At 50.6% G+C, this 25,670-nt stretch overlaps 2 protein-coding genes across 2 annotated transcripts in view; one reads left to right on the top strand and one right to left on the bottom strand.

The window, feature by feature from the left end:
- Window positions 1-218: 218 nt before the first annotated feature.
- On the bottom strand, window positions 219-3,160 carry LOC122370747. The gene is made up of 2 exons (XM_043346616.1): window positions 2,993-3,160; window positions 219-2,557 (listed from the first exon to the last, which is right to left on the bottom strand). Exons 1-2 carry the CDS (start codon window positions 3,030-3,032, stop codon window positions 867-869), a joined length of 1,731 nt encoding a protein of 576 aa, XP_043202551.1. The 5' UTR covers window positions 3,033-3,160; the 3' UTR covers window positions 219-866.
- A 1,998-nt stretch (window positions 3,161-5,158) lies between these two features.
- The window catches only part of LOC122370746 (cyclic AMP-dependent transcription factor ATF-5-like), a 47,425-nt gene continuing 26,913 nt past the window's right edge, over window positions 5,159-25,670 (top strand). The window contains exon 1 of the mRNA XM_043346615.1: window positions 5,159-5,591. Coding sequence (XP_043202550.1) covers window positions 5,549-5,591 — 43 coding nt within the window. The 5' untranslated portion in view covers window positions 5,159-5,548. The remainder of the gene's footprint in view (window positions 5,592-25,670) is intronic.

The following is a 25,670-nucleotide window of genomic DNA, read 5'->3' as shown; positions in this document are numbered from 1 at the left end:
GGGTCGCCAGAGGCGCGTCCAGCGACCGAGAAAAGGGAGGCCAAGCGCCAGTCGTCTCCATTGATTCGTATTTCAGAGGAATCGATTGTGACGAATCGACATGAATCGGCTACGCTGGCCATACGTAGACATTTATAGAATGTCTCCACAGGGCTTAGCACCTCATGGACTTGTATACTATAGAGAGCTCGTAAGAGCACGCAGAGGTGTAATGAATGACGAATTGTGATAATCGTATTTATTGTTTATAACAAAGAGCTGTTTGCAACGCGACAAAACTCGTCGCCTTGCACAGTTTTGTGAATTCTACACACATCCACATAGGCAGGTTGGTATTGGTATAGTTGGCAGCGCTGGATGACAACCGAACAGCGGCCAGGTATGCAACAACGTCGAGTATTTTGTCCCCTGCACGACGCGCAGCGGTGGCATTTAAGCTCCCGTGCAAACCGTGCTCTCTTGCTTCTCGGGTTACATGGTGGTGACAGTCCAGCCCAGAACGGCTCAAATCAGCCTCGGAGAGAGAGAGAGAGAGAGAGAGAGAGAGAGAGAGAGAGAGAGAGAGAGAGAGAGAGAGAGAGAGAGAGAGAGAGAGAGAGAGAGAGAGAGAGAGAGAGAGAGAGAGAGAGAGAGAGAGAGAGAGAGAGAGAGAGAGAGAGAGAGAGAGAGAGAGAGAGAGAGAGAGAGAGAGAGAGAGAGAGATGCAAGTGTCTGGGGATGGATGGGTAGACCCCAGGGAACAGCTCCATGTCTGGCGGCAAGGACGGCTCAGCTGCTCCATCTCCAACTGCTGAGTTCGTATCGCCGGCCCTCTGGAGTTTGGGGTCACCGGAGCGCGGTTCGAAGCAGTCTGTCTGCGTTAAGCGCTACTGTTCCTCGGGCGCGGGCTCGGTAGCGTCATCCGTCGGATATCTCCTTTGATACACTCCCAGGTACGCCATATCGCGCTCCAGCTTGCTCAGCCGCTGCTGGGTGCGGTTCTGGTCAGCCCTCAGGCCCATCAGCAGGGTCTCCAGCTCGGCGCGCAGTGCGGCCATGCTGCGCGCGTGCTGCTCGCCCAGCCGCATGGCCACCACGCGGATATCGGTCTCGGAGACACAGGAGACGTGACCGAGCGACCAGAGGCTGTCCGAGCCGCATGTCGAGGTAGTGTTCTGTTCGGACGGGTACAGGGCGTAGCCGGCTGCGCAGTTGTACTCGACCACAGAGCGCCAACCGGTGCCAGTCGTCGGGCCGGTCGTCGTATGGGGGATGGTGGGCAGTGACGAACAATTTGCGGCCACGCAGCTAAGACGGGTGGTGCCGCTCTGTAGGTCGGAACACCGGATAGGATCGGAACAGGACGGGCTGTAGCCCGGGTCACACGAGAGTTTGACAGTGCCCGTCTGTGTTGGCTCGTAACGTCCGTGCGCTGGATGACCGAGGAGCGCGCACTCGTCTCCTTCATCATCGTCGGACCTCTCCAGTACTACGACTTCTGCCACTGAGAGCGCCAGGAAGGCGCCTCTCTCGGCCGACACCCGCACCTCGAACTGTCCGACGGTCGACGCCTGCTCAGGGCAAACACAGACTTGCCCTCCAGATACCGGCGGGGTTATCTTGTCGCTGTTCAGATCTTGACACGGACAATCAACCTCATTGTTCAACGTCACGGTCTTGTTCAACGTCCGCAGCGCCACGGCAGAGCGAGTACCAAGCGCACGCACCAGCACCCTATCCACAGTGGCGTTAGCCTCCAGGTGGACAGTCAGCGCCTGGGGGCCGTCGCTGGGTGCCAGCATGCACCAAGTGTCCAGCGAGCCATCTACAGCGGCTTTGCAGTCTGTCATCGGCAAACCAGTGACGGTGATTGGCTGTCCTAGGGCGATATTGCGCCGGCAGACGGACGCGGCCCCGTCCCACCGGCCGGCGCGGCAAGTTCGCCGAAGCCCGCTCAGAGACTCGGCCAGACTGAAACCGCTCTCGCAGACGTAAGTGACTTGACTGCCGTTGAGGTACTCTCGCTTAACATCGATGGGTTTGGTATGTTCGCTTGCCAATGGCGGTCCACATGGCGGCGAACAGTTCAACTCGTCTTCGCCCGCGATGCAGTGTCTGATTCCATCACACACATTACTTCTGAGAATTATGAAACCTGAGCGGGAGCACAGGAACGTCGATGACTTGTGGTTCCATTGGGTCTCGCCTCTGTACGTCCAAGATCGGTACTGATTTCTATCTTCATACCAAAAATCGTAATCGTAATCGTCATCGACATCAGGCGGTGGAGTGTGTTCGACATGCTGCGTTTTCGGGTTTTTCAGTGTGACGGCGCCGCACGTCTCCTCTCCGCGGACACACCGTATCGTGCCCCGCTCAGTAGTGTTCAGACGACACTCTGTGCCCAGCTCTCTGGAGTCCTTCAGCCACCGACAGCCGCCGGCCTGGGACGGCCGGCAGTGGAGCTCGACCTTCTGCTCAGGCCAGGCGTGAACCGTGGGCGTCTCGGCAGAGGTGACCAGCAGAGGCGGAAGCCGGCCGTGCTCCTGCTCGTCACAGGCGCCAGCCCGCGCACCACCTGCGGCACGGGTCACGGGGCCACGATCCTTGCTGTGACATGGAGTCACGATCACTCATATGGCATTAGGTCACGATCGTTATATGTTATGGGTTATGGTCGTCAATGCGTCACGGGGACAGGCATCATTTGTGTCTCGACATCACAGACTCACGGTCACTGCCACGTCACGGGTCATGATCACTGATATGTCACTGGTCAATGTCACTGCCGCGTCACGATGTCGCGGTTACTACGTGCGTCTATGAGATCGGTAATTTGTAATCGGAATTTTGCGAGGCCTCAGATCAGACCATGCGTAATTATTGTGAAAAGCGATAATGTGAACACATATATATTGCACAAACCGGTTTCGATATCACTTCATCAGTGTGATAATTATTGATCGTAATTATTGTATCGGACCCATACCATATTACCCACTATTATACTTACCGAGCGTTGCGGCAATTATCAGGAGGGGAGAGAGTCCCATCTTCTGTTTGGCTCTCACAGTCCGCCTGAGTTCCAGACGCTCCCAACTTTCGATGGCTGATGAGCTATTCTCCTTCCTACCACCCTGGACGGCGCTGGGTGGCAGACTGCCTCCTCCACCGGGGGTGCTGTCCTTCAGAGGGCGCATGACGCGCGTGTTAGTATTGATACGACTGGAAGTTGTGGTCAGTGATACAGACCAGCCCCCTTACTATCAACACTATTGCAACGTGTACCGGCGAGAGTGGGCGACTACGCCCAGCTACTCAGACTCTTGGCTGTGAGGAACTGAGCTCTGCTTAGCTCGCTTGCACGGCCCTTCCCCTTGCTGTCTCGTCCCCAATTGAGCTAGAGTCTCGTAAAAAAAAACGAGCGTGTGCGCCACTACGAGACAAAGCAATTGGTTGCCTATTTTAAGGTCTTAAGTTAACCGGTGACCCCTGAGGTCAGGTCATTGCCTCAAGATTCGGAATCAGTTTTTGGTAAACAACTTCACCAAAAAGGGTCGAGAAACCGCGATTTTGAACCATCGTTTTCGCCATTCTCAGTCGCGTCGAATGTTATACTTTTGTTTGGGTGCGGTCAGCCTCAGGTGTTGACCTCGGGTCGAGTCGAGGTCAGGTCAGGCCACGAAGCTGGTCAAAAAAGATCATATCGCATACTTTTCGATTTTTCAGGTCTTCCGGGATCCTTCGGTGGCTTTCTTGACCCACCAGCTCAATCTGACCAAGACTTCTTGAAGAAAAATTGTTATGACCCGTCAAAAGTTATTAAAAATATAACTGTTAGGAAAACTGTTTTCTATTCGAAAACTATTATGATATAGCAAGAACAATGCAAAAATGAAACGTTGGACACTGCGGGTCATGAAATCTCAATAACACGGCTTCGGATTGTTTTAGCTTGTTCTCGGCTCCAAAATAACAGGGTTCATATTTCCGCGATTGACTTATTATAGTGAGGTCACGTGACCGACCTGACCACAGATGGCCCTTATGCAGGGACTCCGCTGCAGGTTAATAGTCGAAAGATAAGGCTTTAATTAAATACAAGTGCATGGTGAAATAACTAGGTAAGCGAAGACAATTTTTTTTTTGGGGGGAGGTATACGGTTCTTCCCAAAGGCGTCGCGAGCCATCCCCAAGTCAGTCTGTAAGAAGCTGAGAACTCAAGGGGAACTTTGTGACGCGTCTCAAGAAATCGAAATGCATGAAACTAAATGGAGGCCATCTAGAGCACATGCTGTAGAACGGAGAAAAGGCCGGGACCCTAGTGTTTTGATGCAATATTTTGAACATAACAGGTTAGCTAATTATGATCACAATTTCACTTCGTTCTGACGAGCCAAGTTACAGCTGGAGCCCGATTTTTTCTTTTTCCTTTTGTCACACAACCCTGAATTAGGCCGTTAGGTGTGTGCGCTGCCGCTGAGGAACGTCTCCGGCTTCTTTATTACAATCACCGCTGACTGTTTTATCTCGTACGTTCCTTAATCCTTTGTCCTCCGGTGTCTAGTGAGTACAAAATAACTGATAAGTTCATATTTGTGGATTGGAATTTACTCACAGATAATGATATATTCATTATTCATTATTAAATATTATATTTGCCTATTCCTTTTTCATCCATGACATATAGGCCCAAGCCTGCATCGCCGAATTTTTTGTTGTTGAAGCTGTCGAGCATGCTACAAACAATGTAGTTATAGCACAACATCGATGCCGATAAACGATTTGATTGATGATGCGCTCAACGCTAGACCGCCATGAAATGGAAACGAGGAATGAACAAATGCACTTGAAGCTATGACAATCCTAACGATTAAGAGGGTGATGTGATGACAGATCTGACATCATGTCTGCCAGTACTAGCTTGGCCTGCTTGGCCACGATAAGCCAATGAGTTTATGCTGGCCAAATTAGGCATACATTTACTTGCTTGCTCCTTGGTAAATCGTCACCAGCATCAGGACCGTTATTTCTGAATATTGCAAAAATTGCAAATAATCGCCTCTGCTCGCTTTGCTCGGAAAGGGCAAAGGTCAGCTTGTGCACGCGCCTTGCGGCGCGCCGGCTCTGAGCCGAGCCTGGAACTGGCCCTTCCACCCTGGCTGGACCGTCCAGGCTCAGTCACGTGTCGTCTGCCTGGAAACACGTGCCGTGGAAGAGCCCGCCGGCCGCACGCAGCGCACTGCAGACGGTCTTACTTCTCATGGATCCAATGACCCTTAGGCCTTATGCACGGATACGAAATATTTTCCCACGATAGATATCAATCAGCCTTTTTACGCACAACATCTCGATCTCTAGCCTCCAAAAACAGCCTCCGCCGTGACCCTGTCTCCAATCGAGTGAAAAGCCGCCCTGCGCACTCCCCTGCCCCGGCTGGCGGCGGTCCGCGGGCGGCCATGCTGGGTGACGTCACTGTAGCCAGTTGGCCGCGAGTCGTTGCAGAGAGAGGTTGTGCGTGAATTGTGTGCTCTGCTTGTACGGAAAGGAGCCCCGACACTGCCTCAAAATGTGCAAGTTTAACCTGACAGACGCCATTAGCACCAGCATCGGTGAGTAGGACCGAAATCACCCGTCAAAGGGGGAAATTGCACGGGACTTTGTGGACGGCCCTGCCCCCAATCGGCAGAGGCGGCTTCAGGCGAGCTGTCCGAGGGGGTCGGGTCGTGTTATAACCTTTCTCTTGGCGCCCTGTGTTCGCATGTCGTGACGTTTCGTATCTCATATTGTTCTCTCAGTTCCATTAAATGTCCGTGTTGCCTTGGGAAGCAATCCGTGGGGCTGGTTACGTCGGGTAATTGGCTCGCCCCTCGGGGTCGGACAGGGCTCGTATGTGACGCAGTTACAGGTTGAGGTCGTGCCCCCGAGCGACAGCAGGGGATGGAGTGACCTGTCAAACGCGGAAATAATACCAGAGCGGGAACGATTGATATCTTTGAGAGGAATATGGATTGGAACTTGATTGACTTATCTTTAACCATCAGGCAAACCGTACCTTTCCCAATGATTCCTATTTCACCGTCAGTAGGCAATTCAAATTAAAATGAATTAACAATACCAATAAGCACATTTTACCCCATATAGTCGTCCATTGCATAACGCTTCTCGTCGGAAAGGCCGAATACTGGTCCTGTTTTACTCCGTTTCGTAACGCGTGATTACCCAATCAGCCCGTGCAAGAAGGGGGTTGTGTTATCACTGTGGGAGTCCGTTATACCTCGTTATGCTGTTCTCGGGTCGGCGCTGTGTGCCCTTCTTGCACGCACTGGGAGTGAGAGCGCCTGCTCCAGCTGCCCGGAGACGCACTGAGGACCGCAGGGTGGGTGCACGAAGCCAAAGACCAGTCAGGCCTCTGGCCTAGAGAGAGAAAGGGAAGGGCAAATTAAACCAGGCATACGGGGTGCTTTATCAAAGTGCGTTGGCAAGGTAATTTACCCTACGACGGCGGGTGGAGGGTGTCAGGGTGATGGATCAATTATTGTCTTCTTGCCGGTATCTACCTAGGTACCTATTCTCTTGTTGCCGGTCTCCCTAACTCCGTCATTTTCTATCCTCCTCTCTTCCGATCTTTCTTTTCCGTTCCCCTTTCCCTCTCTCTCTCTCTCTCTCTCTCTCTCTCTCTCTCTCTCTCTCTCTCTCTCTCTCTCTCTCTCTCTCTCTCTCTCTCTCCATCCCTTCCCACTCCGCCCTTGCCTGCTCCCCGCCCCACGTCACCCCCTCTCACGTTCTCCCCGCTACCCATCCCTTCTACCCCTTCACCGTTATTCCGGACCGCAGAATGACGTAGCTGGATTACCGTCTGGGTTCCGCCACAGCTGGGACGGTGAATAGTCAGCATGCTGCAGCTGGAAATGTTGTTCTCTAAGTTCTAACCACTCAGCCGTCCGACTTCGCATGTGTGCTACAGCGGCCATGCAGTTTCATGAAACGCAAAGCTTGTGTCATTATCAGCCATTAACCGATGCAAAACATATCGGCTCATACGGATATCGGAGATGTCATGCTTGAGGTGGTATGATGGTATGGGGGCTTTCTTACTGCTGTCGAATTATGTTACTCTTTTCATGTCCGATAATCACCGTGCAGCCGTGGCTCCTCGTGGCCATGTGTTAGCTGTGCTCGTCTCACATCCGTGCCCTGGGTGTTATCGGCCGACCAGACTCTGTGCCTCGGTACTGCGGGCTTGCCTGGACTTTGAACCATTGTCTCAGGAAGAGGAGGCGCTGTTGATAGAGAAGAAGTCGCACTGCCCAACAGAGCTTTGTCGGGGTTTCGAGGGGGGGGGGGGGAATTAGGAGGCCTGACAAAGGGAGTTTTTTATTTATGAGGATTTTTCAGTGACAGGCCAGGCCAGTGAGAGTAGACTTTTGGCGCCTAGAATGGTGGTCTCCTACGTTGTCGTTTCGCCAAGTAATTATGAAGCAAAATAAACGTGGCTCGGATACTAAATGACTCCCCTGGCCCACGGCCCCTCTCGAATTTCAAAGCATCGAGCCGAGCCGTGTGCTGCAGGCCCTTTGCAATGGTGATAGTTTACCTTCGGGTGTCTGTTCGCGCTGCACAGTGCTGTTGACGGATAACATATGCACGCTGCTTTTGAATTGCAGATTTTCCATGAATTGATGCTAGTAGCCGTGCATTTTGGCGCCCGCGAATGGTCATGTGTGCACGGCGGCTGTCACTTCCAATTGGCGCCGTTGGGTCTCTGTTTATGAGCTTCACACGCCTTTGGATAAGCCTGGTTACACACGTTATATAAAGACGTTTTAGGAGTATTGGATGAAATTCGCGAAGCCCCGTCTTTTTACCGATATCCGCTCTCCGTTAGATATTATATTTCTGATTTGGCAGGGTTGTTCTGTACTCCAGGAAGCTCAGGCTCTCCTCTGAATTATGCTCTTCTTGTTTCTGTTTGACATTCATCAGTGGTTATTCGACAGCCACTAAACTCGGAAATGTGTATGATTTATTAGCTTTTTAGCGGCTATAAAGTCGTTGAAAATGGAGAACGAGTGCACTAGGAGATTGGGACCCATCCCATCCGGATGCAATGCGAAGCGCATGTCTCAGCGCTCTAAGACTCACGGTATGCCACAGCTCTGTAGACAACTCACGGGATGAGCTCAGACGCTATTCCTTTTCCCCGTGAGTTACGGCCCGTGGTACCGTGAATTTCGTTCTTGGTCTCCGTGAGCTGCGACTCGTATCTCCCTGAGTTTTTCTTCTTTGGTTCCGTTAGCTTTGGCTCGTGATAATGCATTGTCATTGTCACTTTTCGACCATTGCAATGGTCGAAAAGTTCAACTCTTGGCTCCACAGCTCAGCTCATAGGTTCGTTGGTGTCCCGTGTCAGGTTAGGTCTCCGTGAATTTCTACAAACTATTTGCACAGCCAATTCGTGATTGCCGCGAATCTAGTTAGTTTGTAGCTCACCGATGCTCTCGAATGGAATTGTGACCCGCATCCGAGTCGCGTTGTAGAGAAGCGCAGTTACCTTATTTATCACATTTTATCTTGTTAGTGCGTCATCAAACAGTGCGCAGGAGTCGTTTCCAGAAGTCGCCTTCACGTGCGAACGTCGGAAAACCGCAATCTGCGGGGTGTGTCGTCGATTTGCGATTCCGCAGGGCTTTGCGAGGTGCGGCGGGATCGTTGTCAATGATAAACTACGTTCGTGTTATTGAGATGCACTTCGTGCTCCCATCCTTGGCTGGTGCTATGGGCGTTGATGGGGCTTCGGGCACTGCTGCAACTGTGATGCGCGACGTGAGAGTGACATACAGAGGCACTGGGAGGCACGAGGTGGGCGCGTGATGCAGTGGCGCCTCCTGACCAGTTTTGGTGTCCTCTGGGTCTCTGGGAGCGTACCGAGCTGGGGTGAGGTGGTGATAGGACGGAATTACATTGGGAACGTAGAGTAGAGGTCGGGGTATATTAGGGAATGTTGCCGGGGAAATGTACATATAAAATGCTTCGGCTGTTGCTTTTGCATGGGGAACTCTCGCTGAGGATAAAAGGTCATGCATTTTTACCAGTTTCTGATAAGCTTTGCGATGCAAATACCAACCAAAGTTTGAGTGTTAATATGGTCTCTGTACATTACAAGAATTGGGGGAACTCCAAAGTTTGCAGTCGAATTCGTGAGCTCTCTCCAGTCTTCCCCGCGGCCCCGCTTGGTTTCCAGGCGGACTTGTTTCTACCCTCGTCCTTCACGGCCTCTCTGGTCCATGTGTTCCGTGCAGTCCAGCCACACGGGCACCTGGACTATCGGGACACCTGTTCTGTTCGTGGTCGTGTCGTCTACCTGCGCCGCTTTTGGGGAAAATCCATGTCGGCGACACGTCATGATGCTTCAGATGCTTGACGTGTTTCTTGGGATTACGATTGAAGTGATGTTGTGGAGCCTTGACATTTGTAAAGGGAATGCCTGACGGCTACAACAAACCATTGCTGATTGACGCTGCTCAAGCACCATGTTTTGTGTCCTGAACAGTACGGTTTTAGGCCCGGCTTGTCCACGGAGGCGGCCCTGCTTGACACTGTCACCTATGCCACAGAGAACATTGACAGGGGTGCCGTGACATCCCTTATCACGGCTGACACGTCCAAAGCCTTTGACAGTGTCGAGCATGGCCGCCTTCTGGACAAGCTGGGCTGGTACGGCATCGAGAGCCGCTGGTTTGCCGGCTGGCTGTGTAACCGCTCGCAGACTGTTCTCGCCCAGTCGGAGACTCGCTCCATCACCCACGGGGTCGTCCAGGGCTCGATCCTGGGACCAGTTTTGTTTTTATTGTATACTAACGACATCACCTCTTACCTGTGCGACACTAAGATCGTGGCCTACGCAGATGATCTCCAGCTGCTCGATTTTGATACTCCTGATAACATTCAATCATTGTACTCCCGACTAGAACGCACTTTGTCACGTACTCATGAATGGTTCCTCCAGAACAGGCTTAAAATCAATCCCGAGAAAACTGAAATGGTTTTTATCAAATCACAGCGCAGAAACATGGACGACAGGAACATCCAACTTTCATTCGGTGACTCATTTGTGTCTGCCTCGCAGAGCGTAAGAGTGCTGGGGGTCAATGTAGATGATAACTTAACGTGGGAGTCACACATCACCACCATCATTCAAAGATGTAACATGATCATCATTAGCATAGGTAGGATGCGCAACAGAATTCCACGCTGCACACGCAACCTTTTGATCGAAGCTCTGGTGCTCCCTCACATTCGGTATTGCGCTACTGTCTGGGGTGGTTGCAATAAAACTCAGAAAAATCGCTTGCAGAAAGTTCTAAATTTTGCTGTGCGGATTGTGGTGGGTCTCAGAAAGTTTGACCACATTACAGAGTCTAGAAGCCAGTTTAAGTGGGGAAAGATAGAGGATATCATTGGCATACAGGACAACGCTATGATCAAACGCACACTTACAAATCCAAACGCCTCAGAGTATCTTCGAGAGAAGCTCCTCAGTCGGGCCGACGTATGTTCTCGAACCACTCGAGCAACAGCAGGGGGACAGTTGCAGTTGCCGAGAGTTCGGACCGAATTAGCGAAGATGAGTTTTCTCTATAGAGCGACTGCAGCGTGGAACCAGCGTATTTCTTCGTAGCATTTCAAATCGTTGTTTTTATCCCGCTGCACTGGAGTACCTTTTTGTCGCTTTTATTACTGCTTTTATCACATGTATCAAGTGTTTTACTGGTGTGTCTTTATTCATTTATGTGTATGACATGTATGACGTGGCCATGATCTACGCAGTGGGGGTGCCGAATAAATATCTGTATCTGTATCTGTAAGCGGCGTAGTTGATTAGGCTTCGGCTTTGGGGTTGGAGGACTGGAGTTTCGTTGATGTGGCGTAATGAATGGGCCTTCTACGCGTTTTCTTCAATCCTTTCATCGTCCCTAAATCTTCCGAAATACCGCCTATCGCATCTGATTTGTTTCAGGGACACCGTAGTGCTCTCACCCGATATGCATTTATCATCTCCGCTAACTTTCAGTGGATTTGTTTGCTGTGATGCACTTGAACATCCGTTTCGCGTCCTGTCGACGTGCAGTGGCGCACCATCAGTGGACGTTTGTCGCGTCGCCAGCAGCCGCCTCGTGGGGGCGTCGTCGGATGTTCGATGGACTCGAACGCTGCTTACGATAGCCATGTTTACCGTCATGTAATCGCCGGCGCTGATGATACGCACCAGACGGGGGATGGCCGTGTTTTCGAGAGCCGAATTCCTCGTTTGTTCGGACGCCAAGTGGCGGCTTCTTTTATGACATAAAAATGAGATAAACAAATGTTCAATGCCGTTTGATAACCCAGGAGGTTACTGGAGTGTGTCCTCTCTATACTTCTGTTATAAATCTATGAAATCAAATAGCTGGTGCGTTACAATTTATATGAATTTATTTCAGGTCAGTGAACCTCATGCCCTGATAAATTGCTTTTTATCAGTTAGGTTTGGGTAATATCCATACATCTTTTCTAATATTTAAATTTAGGTATGCATGACAACAGCAGATATGCTTTGAAAGTGAGTAAATGCAATTGATTGCGACCCTCATATTGTATTTTTGATTTCATATATTCTGAGTTACGACTTGTGTTGAAATTTAGCCGCAAAAAATGAAATGTAATATAAGTGAGTAGTGTCCCAAAACTCGTCAGTTTGGGTGGGAAGTGACATCCAAATCAAAATAATATTCCACTCTCACCTCCAATTTTGAAGAGCAATTTTTCACTCCATATTTTACCAATACAGGGCATCTGCGTATGGCAGCCCTCCATATTTGATTTAGTTATCTTATAAGGCAGCTCTGACATCCTATAACATTCACAAATAAATTGTTGACCCTGCTTTCCCCTCTATTGTGCCTTTCTGACTGGCATTTTTCCACTCTCAGCCCTTTGTAGTGACAAATATTCCCCTCCGACACCCAAGCCAAAATATAATTTTGGGACACATATAAGCGATAGAATTGTGTGCAGATGCCATAATCAGTATGCTATTTTACCACAAAGAGGCGTGATCCAGCACTTTTGAGGGCCGTGATGTGAAATATAATGTTCTACTTTGAATTCGTATCATGCCTGGTTATTGGATCAGCATACACACTTTGTTGATTTGAAAACGCCTTGTCTGGCCCGTCTGTTTAGCCTCACTCGGCTTCCTGTTATTGTTTCAATGAGCCCCTTTCACCTCGTGCTCTGGCTAATTTGGACATAAAACAGATGATTACAGTATCGGATTACAATGCATGGTACAGAAACCATGGAATTCGTTTTTCGAAACCCTGGTGAAATTGCGTCATTTTCTTGATAATGATTTTTAGTGGGTCACAAATATCACGTCATATAGGTAAACCTATAGATTATACAATGGTCGCCAATTATTGCACAAAAACTGTGGGTACGAAATTACGAAATATACTTTTTAAGTCATGATGTGAATGATGCTCATAATTATTTACGGCTAGTGAGTCTACAGCTCAAACCTATCCTTATTGAATCCCATCAAACTTCACTTGGTGATGTTCATTCGCTAGGTTTGATTTGTATTCACAGTCATGTTCAAAGAAACGTCTAAAACATCACTAAAACGTCACACAAAGCTGCCTCCGTCTTCTTCAGGACCTTGCGACTTCTCATGCGGCTTCCAAAAAAAAAAAAATCCCGGTCTCTCCCTGTCTCAACCATCAATGTATCATCCGGCGGCGCGAACTGGCAGCCTTTTCTGCGGTTCTAGCAGCTCAATTCGAGCTGCAGACCGCAGCTCTACCACTCGTGCAAAGATGCAGGCCACACGGCCTCATCGTAAATCTGTGTTGTGTACAGCGTCGGCGTGCCCAAATACGGCACCGGGGCCGTGTCGTCAATGGTAATGACGGATATTTCCCGGAACGGGGTACGTTGCTGACGACATTGCCTGGGGGTGTAAGGAGAGCGGGGTAGGGGGGTTTCATTGGGCGCACAACGCAGAGCGGTAGTAGCGGGATGGCTTCGGTGGCAAACGAAAGAAAGGGATGGGGTTGGGATGATGCGGTTGGTTAGAGTAGTTAGTGGGGAATAGCGCTCATGGTCGTGTCGTATATATTTACGAGCTATGTTAGGATAATATACGTATGGGATAATTATGCCATTCAGATGTTCCTGCTTCGTAATGCTGTAATGGTTATTGATTGGAGCATTTGTTGCTAATGCTGAAACATATTTTTCCTTTGATCTCTACGATAATTTCCCTTGAGTCTCTAATCTCTATCAAGGGTCGTTGACATTTGATTGAGCTGCATGTGATACGAAATACGGCAAACTAGCCTTCAGCGAAATAAACGGTTATCATTTTTATAGCACTTATCATTGCGGTTGTTTAGCGGAAAACAATGCGAGAAATTACCTACATATTATCTACGTTGAACCTTATAAAAAAAAAAATCGAGTAGGAAAGTGGTCTAGTTATGCTGATTACCATCTCTTAGCACCACCCCCTGGTGCCAGTCGGTTGGTGTCACCGTGCCTGAACCTTTCCCAACAAACTAACACAGTATGAATAATCTGGATTGTCGTTCATGCTAGACGAGCGACCCTGTGCCTGGTGACAGAAATTACCTCCAGTTAATTACCTTCTGGCCTCGGCCAACACCTCCGAAATTTCCAGCCTACGAATCAGGGCACTGCCATGCACTGCATCCGTCCATGTCCCTGGGTCCCAGTAACTGCCGCCGCTGCTGCAGTGGAGGGGTGGGGCCCGAGAGATGTGCTCTCTCTCTCTCTCTCTCTCTCTCTCTCTCTCTCTCTCTCTCTCTCTCTCTCTCTCTCTCTCTCTCTCTCTCTCTCTCTCTCCCTCTCCCTCTCCCTCTCCCTCTCCCTCTCCCTCTCCCTCTCCCTCTCCCTCTCCCTCTCCCTCTCCCTCTCCCTCTCCCTCTCCCTCTCCCTCTCCCTCTCCCTCTCCCTCTCCCTCTCCCTCTCCCTCTCCCTCTCCCTCTCCCTCTCCCTCTCCCTCTCCCTCTCCCTCTCCCTCTCCCTCTCCCTCCCTCCCTCTCTCTCTCTCTCTCTCTCTCTCTCTCTCTCTCTCTCTCTCTCTCTCCTTCCCTCCCTCCCTTACCCTTCCTCTCTCCCCTCTCTTTGTCTCTCTCCCTCTCTCTCTATCTCCCCCCTTTTTCTGCCTCTCTCTCTCTATCTCCCTCCCTCTTTCTTCCTCTCTCTCTCTCTCTCTCTCTCTCTCTCTCTCTCTCTCTCTCTCTCTCTCTCTCTCTCTCTCTCTCTCTCCTCCCCGCTGTGCAGAGCTCTGCCAGCAGAGCAGTGTCTCCAGAATCGTATCCCGCTACTCATACCACATAAACAAACCAGGGTCGCCGAGGCTCGTTGCCCCCGGTTCAGCGCCTTGCCCCGCCCCACTGCACGGTTCAGAAGGGGTCCAAGGCGACAAACGGGCGACAGATTACGAAATGGAGCGAGGAAGTAGTCGGAAGGAGTCCCTGCTGCGCTAGTATTCTGCGACGATCCACTGATAGGTGGGCTGGAAAGCAGGAAGGCTGACCGCGGATTGTAAGGCCAGAGGAAGTCGGTCCGTGGCTCTTTTCTGCTATTCTTGTTTCCTGAAAGCTACGTCACTGGGTTTGAGTTAACCCACACCCGAGTGGGGCGCTTGAGATAGCGACTTGATGCGTAATTTGTATTACGCTTTGCCTAATCCGTCATAAGGATATATCCGACACATTTTATGACCGATTGGGCATCTTAAGTTGATTGTGTACGTTCCGAGTTGTTAACTTGTGTACAGGGTGTCCCGAAAGTTTTGCAACATCCTTAACGTTGTAAATTAAACACTTCAGAGTTGTCCTTTCCGCTTTATTTAACAACCAACATAGTCACCGCGAAGCCGGGCACACTTCTGGACACGTGATGGCATGCTGGCCACCAGGCGGCGCAGTGTGTCCGCTGAGATGTCTCTCCAGGCCTTCTTCAGCCGGCGCTCGAGCTGACCCAGGTTGGTGGCGGGCTCCTGCTGGTCGAGGCTCTCCTTCATGATTGCCCACACATTCTCTATCGGGTTTAGGTCGGGGGAGTTGCCAGGCCACTCCCCTTTACCCCAAAACCCTGGGAGGTGTTCCGCACACCATTCTTGTGTCCGCTTTGCGGTGTGTGCTGGTGCGCCATCTTGCATAAAAATTCCTTCTGACCTCCGGTCGACGATTTTCTTCTCCGTGACACCGCCATTGCTGCTCTTACGGTTGACCGCCGGCAGAAGTGAGCTCTCCAGAATCTCGGACACGTAGTATGCGTGTTGACAGTCTGGTTTTTTGGCACCACGTGAAGTTCAGTCAGGCCCTGTGCGGTCATTCCGCCCCACACCATGAGTTTCGCGGGGTGCTTGATGGTTTCAACCGGGGGCACTTCGTCGCGAGATTTCGCCCAGACTCGATCGTTTTGCCGATTTGGCGTGTGCTGGATTTCGAAGATGGACTCGTCGGACCAGATGACGTTCTTGAACTCATCGAAGCCCCAATTTTTTACCCTCTTGCAAAATTCCAATCTTGCAAGCTTCTGTTTTCTTGTCATTTTCGGCTGTTTTGATCTTTTGTACGACCGGAAATGCTTCGACTGAGTCATGAACCGATGGACACCCGACTTTGACACCGGGTAACCCTTTCGCGTCAGCCGCGTGGCCAATTTCCTGACGCTTTGGCCACGCTTGCCAGCAGCTTTGGCACAGACGATTCTGGCGACGTTGGACACGGCACGCGGCCGGCCTGAACGTTTCTTGTCGGCTAACGGTTTGCCGTCGCGAAAACGTTTCCACCACCGGTAGACAGTGGTCCGATCGACGCCCAGCTTCTCTGCGACAACCCCCTGCGCCACGCCACCTTCCAGCAACCCGATCGCGCGGGAGCGCACCGCCTCTCTGCGCGTTACCCGTCCGGCCACCTTCATGTCTGCGACTGACCTAAGGTCAGACGGCGGCCGCCCCAGACGGGTCAGCCGTGCCCCGCGGCAATAACCGCCGCTGGGTCGGGTGGGCAGTCGCGCCGTCTACCCGGGACAAGCGGAAGGTTGCCAGTGGAACGTTGATATTAGCGGTAGAGACAAAACATATGGGAAAACGGATGTTGCAAAACTTTCGGGACACCCTGTATGCTTGTGTTTTCGTGGTAAATGCTCCATTTCAGCTTAGCTAAAAAAAAAAAATATAATGGGCTATGGCCACGTAGCAAAACGTGTCCTCATCCAGCAATCAAACAATGAAAACGTCATGTTTGATTTGATTTCTATAAGCGTGTCAAGACAGCGAAGTTACCACTCCATGGTGGAGAGCGTTTTCTGCAGAGTAAATACCAAATTACTGGATAGCTGCATGACGGATGTGTTTTTAGCTTCCCGTGCTATCAGTTTGTATTCAGTACATCGCAAATGACCCTTTCCCATTTGCGTTGTTGTCCGTTCCACGAAACTGTTTTACTGATAACACTCCGCCGAAGAAGAGCTGCGCTTCGCTCTCAGAATTTGGTCCACCTGGTAGCGAGTCGATGTCAAGCATGGGGTCGTTGAGCTGAGCTGTTTGGGGTCGCGTGGGTCCGTCAGAGACCGAGCAGGCCCATATGAGGATCCGTATGAGACGGATTGGAGCTCATACGAGGACGGTCTCGGTTGTTAGAGACCGTGTGGGACGACGAGTGGGTAGAACGAGACGGGGTTCCACCGGTTACCATGTGTGCACTTGCAGCCATGTGCGGTGCCAAGAAGAATGGATGAGCTCATGCGTTAATTGTGCAATATCCTGGCTAAGAATGGTAGCCTGTGCCGGTGGTGCTCAAGGAACAGGATCGGTGGTTGTCGTGGGCATATGCCGCGCCTGGGACTGTCCCAGGTCGGATGAGGTCGTGCGGGCCGGGGCACCTCTCGTTCGGAGCGGCTGACACCGGAGCTGAACAACGTCAGTCCTGTGTCATCAGGTGAACTTGGGTCCGGGTACAGCTGGAGCAGCTTCGCGCGTCACGGCTGGCTCGGAAGGCAGCGTCAAGGCTGAGCGCTGCCACTGCGAGCTGCTGCTGCGAGCTACGCAACTCTCAGCAGCCTAGCTGCTGACCTTTGGGGGAAAAAATGTTCACAAATGAAGCTGGCGAGCTTCGATGATCAGAAATGCGTTTCCTTGCGCTGTCAAAGACATTCTTTAATATGACGGTAAGCCGATTGGTTGATCGGGTCGCTGACCGGAGCTGTTCGCTGAAAGCTCTCTCGGCGGAGTATTGAGCTGCCCCAGCTCAGCTCCTGGCACCGAGCCAGCCAGCCATGTCCGGAGAATCAGTGCATCGTTCTTTTTTGCGTCTGTTGGCAGCTTCGCGGATCGATGGGGCGTTTGTCGCAGCGGGCCGGGTTTTTCGACGCGTTTGCCCCGTCAAATATGCCACATAGGTCCTCGTGAACGCGTTGACCCGGGCATTTGCATCCGCTTGCGTCTTGCATGCATTGCGCATGCACCCAGTCTGCATCGTGCATGCATTCTTTCGGCACGGGTATCCGCAGCCGCGATCATGCAAAGCTGGGCGACTCTCGTGCAGTTGTTATCAAACCACTTCTGCTGGCTACCGTGCGGCGAAGGCGTCGTATTTACTCTGGACAATCGCAGATTGTCGTTGCTGGGGCTGCGGTGGATTTGCCAGCGCAGGGAAGACCTGCTGGCTTTCTATTGGTATAGTCCTTTGCTGGTGCCTGTATAGTCATGACGTCACTGAGTTATGATGTGTGATGTGATGTTGTTGGTTGATGTGCACTGCAGGTGCTATGTTGATGGAATGGATGCATTAGATGTGGATAAATTATTGCCTAAGGATAAGCCCTCGGATAGAAATGGCTACGTCTTTTGTCTATATTCAATCATTTCTTGATTTCGCGATCTCATGATTTCACAGATTTCGTGATTAAATAGAACATCCCATGCTCACGGCACAAATACGCTGTCAATGCCTACATCACGCGATTAAGGGGTCATACTTGACGCTAAACTCACGTTCGCCTCGCACGTGGATTCGACAGTGTCCAAGGCGAACCGGATGTTAGGCCTTCTCATCCGCAGTATGCAGCTGCCGAGACTTCGGCGTAGCTCACGCTTAGACCACCGGGCCCTGATATGCGCGTACAACGCACATGTTCGGTCTCTGCTCGAGTACGGCAGCGTAGTATGGTCAGGCACTGCTGATACCCATCTGAAACGTCTCGAGCGAGTCCAGCATAGGTTCCTCACGTGGCTGGCGTTCCGATCGGACCGGCCCAGCGTTGACCTGAGCTACTGAGCTACCAACTAGCCAGCTCCTACTAAGCTTTTAGCTCATTTTAACATGTGCTCAGTTAAAGCTAGATTTATCCAGCATGACGTCATGCTTTTGTACAATGTGCATCACGGCCGCATTGACTGCCCCGATCTTGTATCGATGTTTGGCCTGTCCGTGCCACCCCGATCAACTCGCAATCTTTCTCTCTGGGCCACACCTTTTGCCAGGGTCAACACTGTCCTTCGCAGCCTCCTCTCCCGAGTACCGGCACATACCAACTCCTTTCTCAGATCCTGTTCATCTGCTGATTTCTTCACCTCCACTCACTACTCCTTGACTGGCGTTCGAACTTTCGCGAGTCGAGGTGGCACGTATTTGTAGGAAGCCGACCTGCACTAGCCATGACTCAGTGCAATACTTTCTTTGTTTTTATTTTATCCCATGTGTCAGTGTGTATTATGTATGTATAGTTGTATTTTGACAAGCGCTGCGCTGGTTTTATGTCGTGACTGCACCTATTATTGGGCACGATGCCTGTTGGTGTTCTGGTGAATAAACATAAACATAAACATAAACATAAACATCAATTCTTGCCTGCCGGAATTTCTCTGAACTATTTCCATGTGCCCTCTGCGGCAGGGTTGTGCTCGACTCAAAAAAATTTGCCGACTCGACTCATCATTCAACCTCAGAAAGCCCTGACTCAACTCTGACTCAAACAATTGGAGCTGATTTTTTCCCTTGACTCGACTCATGACTCAAGCGGCTCAATGAAAATATGAGTCGACTCAAACTTGACTCAATTTTTTTTTGTTGATTCAAGTGAGTGGACTCAAAATTGACTCAGATAAAAAAGCTGTTGAGCGGGGGGGGGGGGTTGAAAAAGTCCGGCAGCAGGGCCAGGGCGAAGTTGTTAAGCGGGGGGGGGATGAAAAGCTTGTTTCGGGAAAGTTGAGTCAGCTGACTCATGTTCCTAAATGTTTGACTCAACTCAATGTCAAAAGTTATTTTACTGACTCAACTCTGACTCAACTCAACGCCTTAATATTTTTGTCCGACTCAACTCTGACTCAACTCAACAGCTCAACAATTTATCCGACTCGACTCAAATCTGACTCATTTGAGTCAGAGTTGAGTCAAATTTCTGACTCGACTCATGAGTCAAGCACAACCCTGCTCTGCGGCTGTGCTTTAGAAGCTCCTGTTCCCTGTGCCTCTCCGCATTCTTACCGTCTGCTTCTCTCCCCTGTAACCGTCCTCTCTCTCTCTCTCTCTCTCTCTCTCTCTCTCTCTCTCTCTCTCTCTCTCTCTCTCTCTCTCTCTCTCTCTCTCTCTCTCTCTCTCTCTCTCTCACCCTCTCTCTCTCTCTCTCTCTCTCTCTCTCTCTCTCTCTCGTTCTCTCTTCCCTCGTGCCGTGTCTGATTACCCAGTGACGTCAAACAGCCGCCCTTCCGAACAGCACTCGGCCATTTGGACTGCTGGTCGGGGGACCTCTGGTCTCTGGTCTGCCTGATTTGCTGTCTTTTTATCCGTCAGTGTATGCGACTGGCTGACCTGCAGTGTCTGGTATCTGCCTGCATGCTGTCTGCAGAATGTCTGCATCACCTTGGAGTGTCTGTTATTTGTCTTTTGTTATATACTTTCGATAATTGACTTAATTAACCCGTTTTACGTCTCGGTCTTATAGAAGCAATATCAACCCCACCCCTCTTCACGTGCCTGCTGTCAGAGGCGGATCCAGCTCAGAGGTTTGGGGGGGGGGCAAATCATAAAAATGTATCGATTCTTTCCATGCATCGTCCATAGGCGTAATGTTAAAATCATGCCGTTTGGGGGGGGGGGCAAATGCCCATTTTGCCCCCCCCCCTGGATCCGCCACTGCCTGCTGTCGAGTTTCAGTCAGTTTTCGACTCTATCCCGTGACTAGTGCCGCACCTCAACCCCCAGCTGTTCTCGACTGGCTCTTTATCTAGACGGTTCCAGACCTCACCATTAATCCTCTCATCTGCAGCGCGTGGCCATGGTACTCGCTGGATGTGAGTGACCGCTTCACTGCTCCTTGCTAGCTCGGGTTGTTTGTTTATGTCAAATATCGGTGCTCGGAGCGGTCGTGGTCTGCAAAGGGTGGTGTGAGCCGTCTCAGCGTGTGCTTCTGCGCCTAGGAGAATGGGAATTTGCGCTTCTTGATTGCGAGAAATTGCCAGTCGAACGCTTTTATTGTAACAATAACAAGTAATATTTTATCCAGCTTTCTTGTTTGCTATTGCACACACCATCCTACAAAGTATTTCCATTAGCGTATCATTCTGTCGGCATGTCACAGTTCTTTGCTCTCTATATCAGAGCTGCAGCCAGCAGCCACGGTTCGCTACAACCGGCTGGAAAAGGGGCGGGAATCTGGTCATGGTCACCACAGGGGCTCCATGCGGTGCAGTCGAGTCCAGCCCGTATAGGGCGAAGGGAGGGGTTGGGACTTGGGAGGGTCTATGAACTGGTAATGGGCTGCTGCTGCTGAGTCGCAGCAAGGGCATCATGATTTGCTGCAGTGGTCTCTCTCTCTCTCTCTCTCTCTCTCTCTCTCTCTCTCTCTCTCTCTCTCTCTCTCTCTCTCTCTCTCTCTCTCTCTCTCTCTCTCTCTCTCTCTCTCTCTCTCTCTCTCTCTCTCTCTCTCTCTCTCTCTCTCTCTCTCTCTCTCTCTCTCTCTTCTCTCTCTCTCTCTCTCTTCACACACCTCTCTCCTCTCTCTTCTCTCTCTCTCTCTCTCTCTCTCTCTCTCTCTCTCTCTCTCTCTCTCTCTCTCTCTCTCTCTCTCTCTCTCTCTCTCTCTCTCTCTTTCTCTTTCTCCATGGCTCTGTGTATCGTTCGTCATCTGCATCCCAAATGGACACGCCCCCTTACTAACCCGCTCCTCCCCTCCCTTCTCCCCTCCCCTCTCCCCTCCCGCCCCCCGGCGTCGCGACGAGTTTATTTTGGCGAAAATATGTTGGCGACCTATTTGTTGAACTGTGGCCGGTTGGTTTGTTTAATTTCTCGGCTGATGGATTGGCTCTCCTAGAGGGCCAGCGGAGCCATGCTGGAAGGACAGCTGATTGTCGCCTCGTCTATTATGACATGACTTCGGGCTAGATTACCTGACAGCCTGTCGTTTGCAACGATCAGACGCTTATGGTTCCGTTTTCGTGACATTCCTACATTTGTCGCTGCCAGGAGCCACTCAAGTCGGTCGACCTCCATGGCTATGATTGCTGGATGACGGCCGCATTACACGAACTAGAATTTCATCCGAGTCTAGCTCATATTCTACGCCGCTAACGACCCCCAGCGGGCACCAGTGACGTCCACTGATGACGTCAGAGCTGTCAGCTGATAATTGTCTGATAATCCCCGTGGGCATGCGGGACAGAGTCCGGCTAATTTTCATACTGGTCACGTTCGGGTGGCTGCGAGTCGATCTAGCCCGGGTTGTTAGGGGTCGCCGGACGAGTTTCTTCATGGCCTGACCCGTCCCCTGCTGGCCGGTTTTGTTATAATATATTTCTTAGCTTAATTAACGAATTGTTACTGGTGAGCACCAGGTGTTATTGGTGCATTGCGTGCTCCAGCCTCGTTAAGCGGACCTGTATTAATTTGCAGTTTTTGGTTGGAGATGTCATGTACCCCGTCTTTCTCTCATCCCGATTCCCGGTTGATTTATCATTCGCAAATTCCTGTATTGCGTTGGACTTGCCGACTTTGCATTTTAAGCTGTAGGTTCATACCCATGATGGGTGCTGACTTTGACGGTTGACCTGGGTGTGCGACTGTGCGTACTACAGAGAGCATGCTTTGCAGTTGACATGTCTGTTTTACCTCATATGACTGTGTCCAAACCAACACGTCTGTGAAAAGAGATGTTAACCCGGCGGCCGCTGGGGCCTGGGCCTCCGCGCCACCCGCCGGCCGCTGGGGGGGGGGGCATAAAGTTGCCCCCCCCCTTTACTTCTGCGACGATATCGTCGCAACGCGAAGAGATAGAGAAGCGAAACTTTGCACACATCTTCCTGAATACCTAGCCGAGGTTGTGTCCAAATTTGGTGTCGACCCCATTTGAAATGACGTCACAGTGACGTCATAAGTGAAATTATAGATTTGCGACTGTCATATTCCTCACGATGCATCACATATATGGGACCGAATATAAAGGGCCGATTATTGGTCAGAAACTAGATGGAAGTGTAGTAAGATGTTTTAGGATGACAGCAGGTGCTGTCTAGTTCATTTACAGTCGAGTTTCATGCTCAGCGTCATCAGAAACGGTCCATATCGGAAAACGACAAAACTTTATGACGTCACTGTGACGTCATCTTAGGTGCTACAACCACCAAACTTTCCTCAAACATCGCATAGGTATTCATTTGAAGCTATGCCAAGTTTCACGTTCGTAGCTCATCAGGTTTCGGAGATATTTCACAAAACGTAAAGGGGGGCAACTTTATGCCCCCCCCCCCCCAGCGGCTCGTGGGTTAAGAGCCGCTATTGGCTTGTTAAATGACGTCATTGGAGCTGGACAGCAGCAGGAAATATACGAGGGCATCTATCACATGGAGAGAGGTCGTTACGACCGTCTGGGTGTAATGAGGTCATGCCCAGTGCTCCGTTACCAGAAAGGACGCGGCGCCAAAATGGCACGTGACCTCACCGCAAACATGATACCAATATTTACGAGAACGGATAAACCATAGCTCGTTTGATGTGCTAATTAAGTGATTACCATTACCTAAGGCTTGGGCATTGTGGATGATAAAGGGCTAAAGGCACTCAGCACTCAGCCAGTCCACTTTCTCCTGTTTTGGCTTTTTCATAATTAGTAAGTAAGTAAGTTATTTTTGCTTACGGGCCACCACAGGATCCTGTATCTGGGCCCGGTTCTGTCGTCCGTCTTGGGTTTTGTTGTTTGTCCGTCCGTTGTCTTGAAGTATCCGTCCACGTTGTCTTCTTGGCTCTGTTGAAATTTGTTCTATTCGTTTTATTTCGGTGGTATCCAACGACAGCCTATCCAATATTACAAAAACGAACCGTGTCTTAAAACCAAGCTTTTTTCACGGCTGCCTCAGGGTTGCTTCCTTTTCCCTCTACTAAATATCGGGCGTCTCTACCGGTACCATTGCCCGTGACTGTCGGCCATGCCCGCCTCGGACTCATGGGTGAAGGCCACCAGAGACCCTGAGCTTCCTTCCTGGTTGGTCCGGCTGACTCCCTTTGATGACCGGTTATCCTAGTGACAGTGCAGATTAGGAGCATTCTTCAGCGGGTTGCTCTCTTTCCGCCCTTCCTGTGACTGCCAGCGACAGCTAACGCTGACGTCGGTCGTTGCACAGGAAGAATGAGAAAAGCTCAGTTATGATATTCAGTAGTGCTGTCGTTCATACAAAATATTCTTCTTTTTCACTGTGTCATGGTGTTAGGTAAATGTGTGTATGTTAGATTTTAAGATGTCAATTCCTTGCATCGTGTTTTGCAAACAAAGAGACGGTCAATCTGTCCATCCTAACAATCACTGAGAAATCCCCCTGGTGAAGGATTTGAACTGACCTCAGACCCACATAAAATTTACTTGGGATTCGGCCGCCATGTCTATAACGGACGGAGATGAATTGTTTACCAATAATGTGACGAATAAGTAGTAGTGCATGCCTTACCATATTCAGAGAATGTCTGGTGTCATAGTGGTCAAGAGGCCACACAATCGATATTGAATGAGTGTAGTTCTGAATGAAATTATGCAATAATACTCTTACCGAGCCTACTACTACTTTTCCTTAGATGCGGCTGAATTTTACGCATACGAGTAGTTCCGGATGTTTTTATTAGCTTGCTTGCATCACAGTCGGGGTTGGATTCAGCTGCGCCATTATCAAATGCTGTTGTCCTGTTACTCTCTAGCGCACTTTGCTCGCCCAGCTCAGCCCCTCGTTTCGCACCGCCGTCGCGGTGGCGCGTACAGTTTGTTTAGGAGCACGGCTCCACTCGTTACATCAGCGGCCTAGACTCCAGGACGGCAGCGGCACGGCGCAGTGTCGGGTCGGCGCCGCGGCTCCCACAAAGCGCCGCCGGCAAAAGAGGGGTCATGCAGCTCGCTTTTGATTCTGCCGAGGGGCGGGGTGGTCAGTCTTCGTCGGAGGACTAGGTGGCATCTGAGTTTATGAAACTGGAAGGGGCAGAGGGTGTAGACTAGAGACTCAAAGGTGCCGCTAATGTATGGTAAACATAGGGCGGAATTCTTAGCAAGGGGAGGGGAGATGTGTGTCACTAGCGGGATCATGTATGCTGAGGGTTGAGTTGAAATTCTTAGCTAGTTCATGCCGCCCCCGTGTGTCGTAGTTGGACTGTGACGGTGACAAGTGAAGCGGGTCATCTGGTGCGTGTGCTTCCTCGCTAGAGCAGCACCAGACATAGCACCTAGCTGTTGCTCTAGTTTAGTTTTTAGTAACAATTCCTAAAATGGAGACCTTTGGTATGTAGGATCAAAGCGTGGCGCTAAGACTCGACTTGTGGTGCAGACGCAGATCGTGGCACTGCCTCAGATTTTGGCGCACAGTCTCAGATCCTAGCTCAGAGACCTAGATCTTGCACAGAGACTCAGATCCTGCCCTGGCCCAGCTCGCTCCGGAGGCGGGTCAGAACGATGTCGTAACGATGGCGACGGGCCTGCAAGACGCGCAACTCTTCTACGAACCCGTTCTGCACTCTGACCGGCGGCACCGTCTGTGCTGAGTGACGGACGAATCGTCGCCAGTGACGTCACGAATGTGTAGTAGCCGCTGTGGAGGGAAGGGGAATATGCACCAGTGACGTCACGAGGGTGTCTTATCGTTTGCAGGTGTTTTTTTTTTTTTGTCGCGTGGAGTATGCGGATGTGGTCAGGGATGTGCTTTGACAGGTTGATGGCATGCTGCGGAATTCGTTAGAGTGATTGATGGTAGTTTTATTCAGCGAAAAGCTGCCATTGTCTTGTATAACATTCCAATATAGCGTTGCTCCATGCTATTGCATGACTTCAACGAGATTGTCACCTCTTAAATGTATTTATAAGACATACAATTACATGTCTCTTATGCTTGGTGGTTGAAGAATATTGACTTATTACTGGTAAACGATGTTATACTGCACTTATACCTACCGCCATCTGTTGCTGAAGGTCGTAGGCATTCGTTTCACGACTATATTAATTCACATCATGCCGTCGTACATCCGAGTGACAGTGGTCCCCCTCAACATCAACATCCATTAAAATTTATACCCCTCCGCCGACAACTGTGTCATCGCGCCGAGACCTATGATATTCCGCCTCTTGTAAGTAGGTGCTTTGTAACCGTG

Source organism: Amphibalanus amphitrite, unplaced genomic scaffold (genome assembly GCF_019059575.1).
Source record: "Amphibalanus amphitrite isolate SeventyFive unplaced genomic scaffold, NRLGWU_Aamphi_draft 001165F_arrow, whole genome shotgun sequence".
In the NCBI taxonomy this organism is placed as follows: domain Eukaryota; kingdom Metazoa; phylum Arthropoda; class Thecostraca; order Balanomorpha; family Balanidae; genus Amphibalanus; species Amphibalanus amphitrite.
The sequence above is the reverse complement of the archived record's forward strand: the minus strand, read 5'-3'. Positions and strand labels throughout refer to the sequence as shown.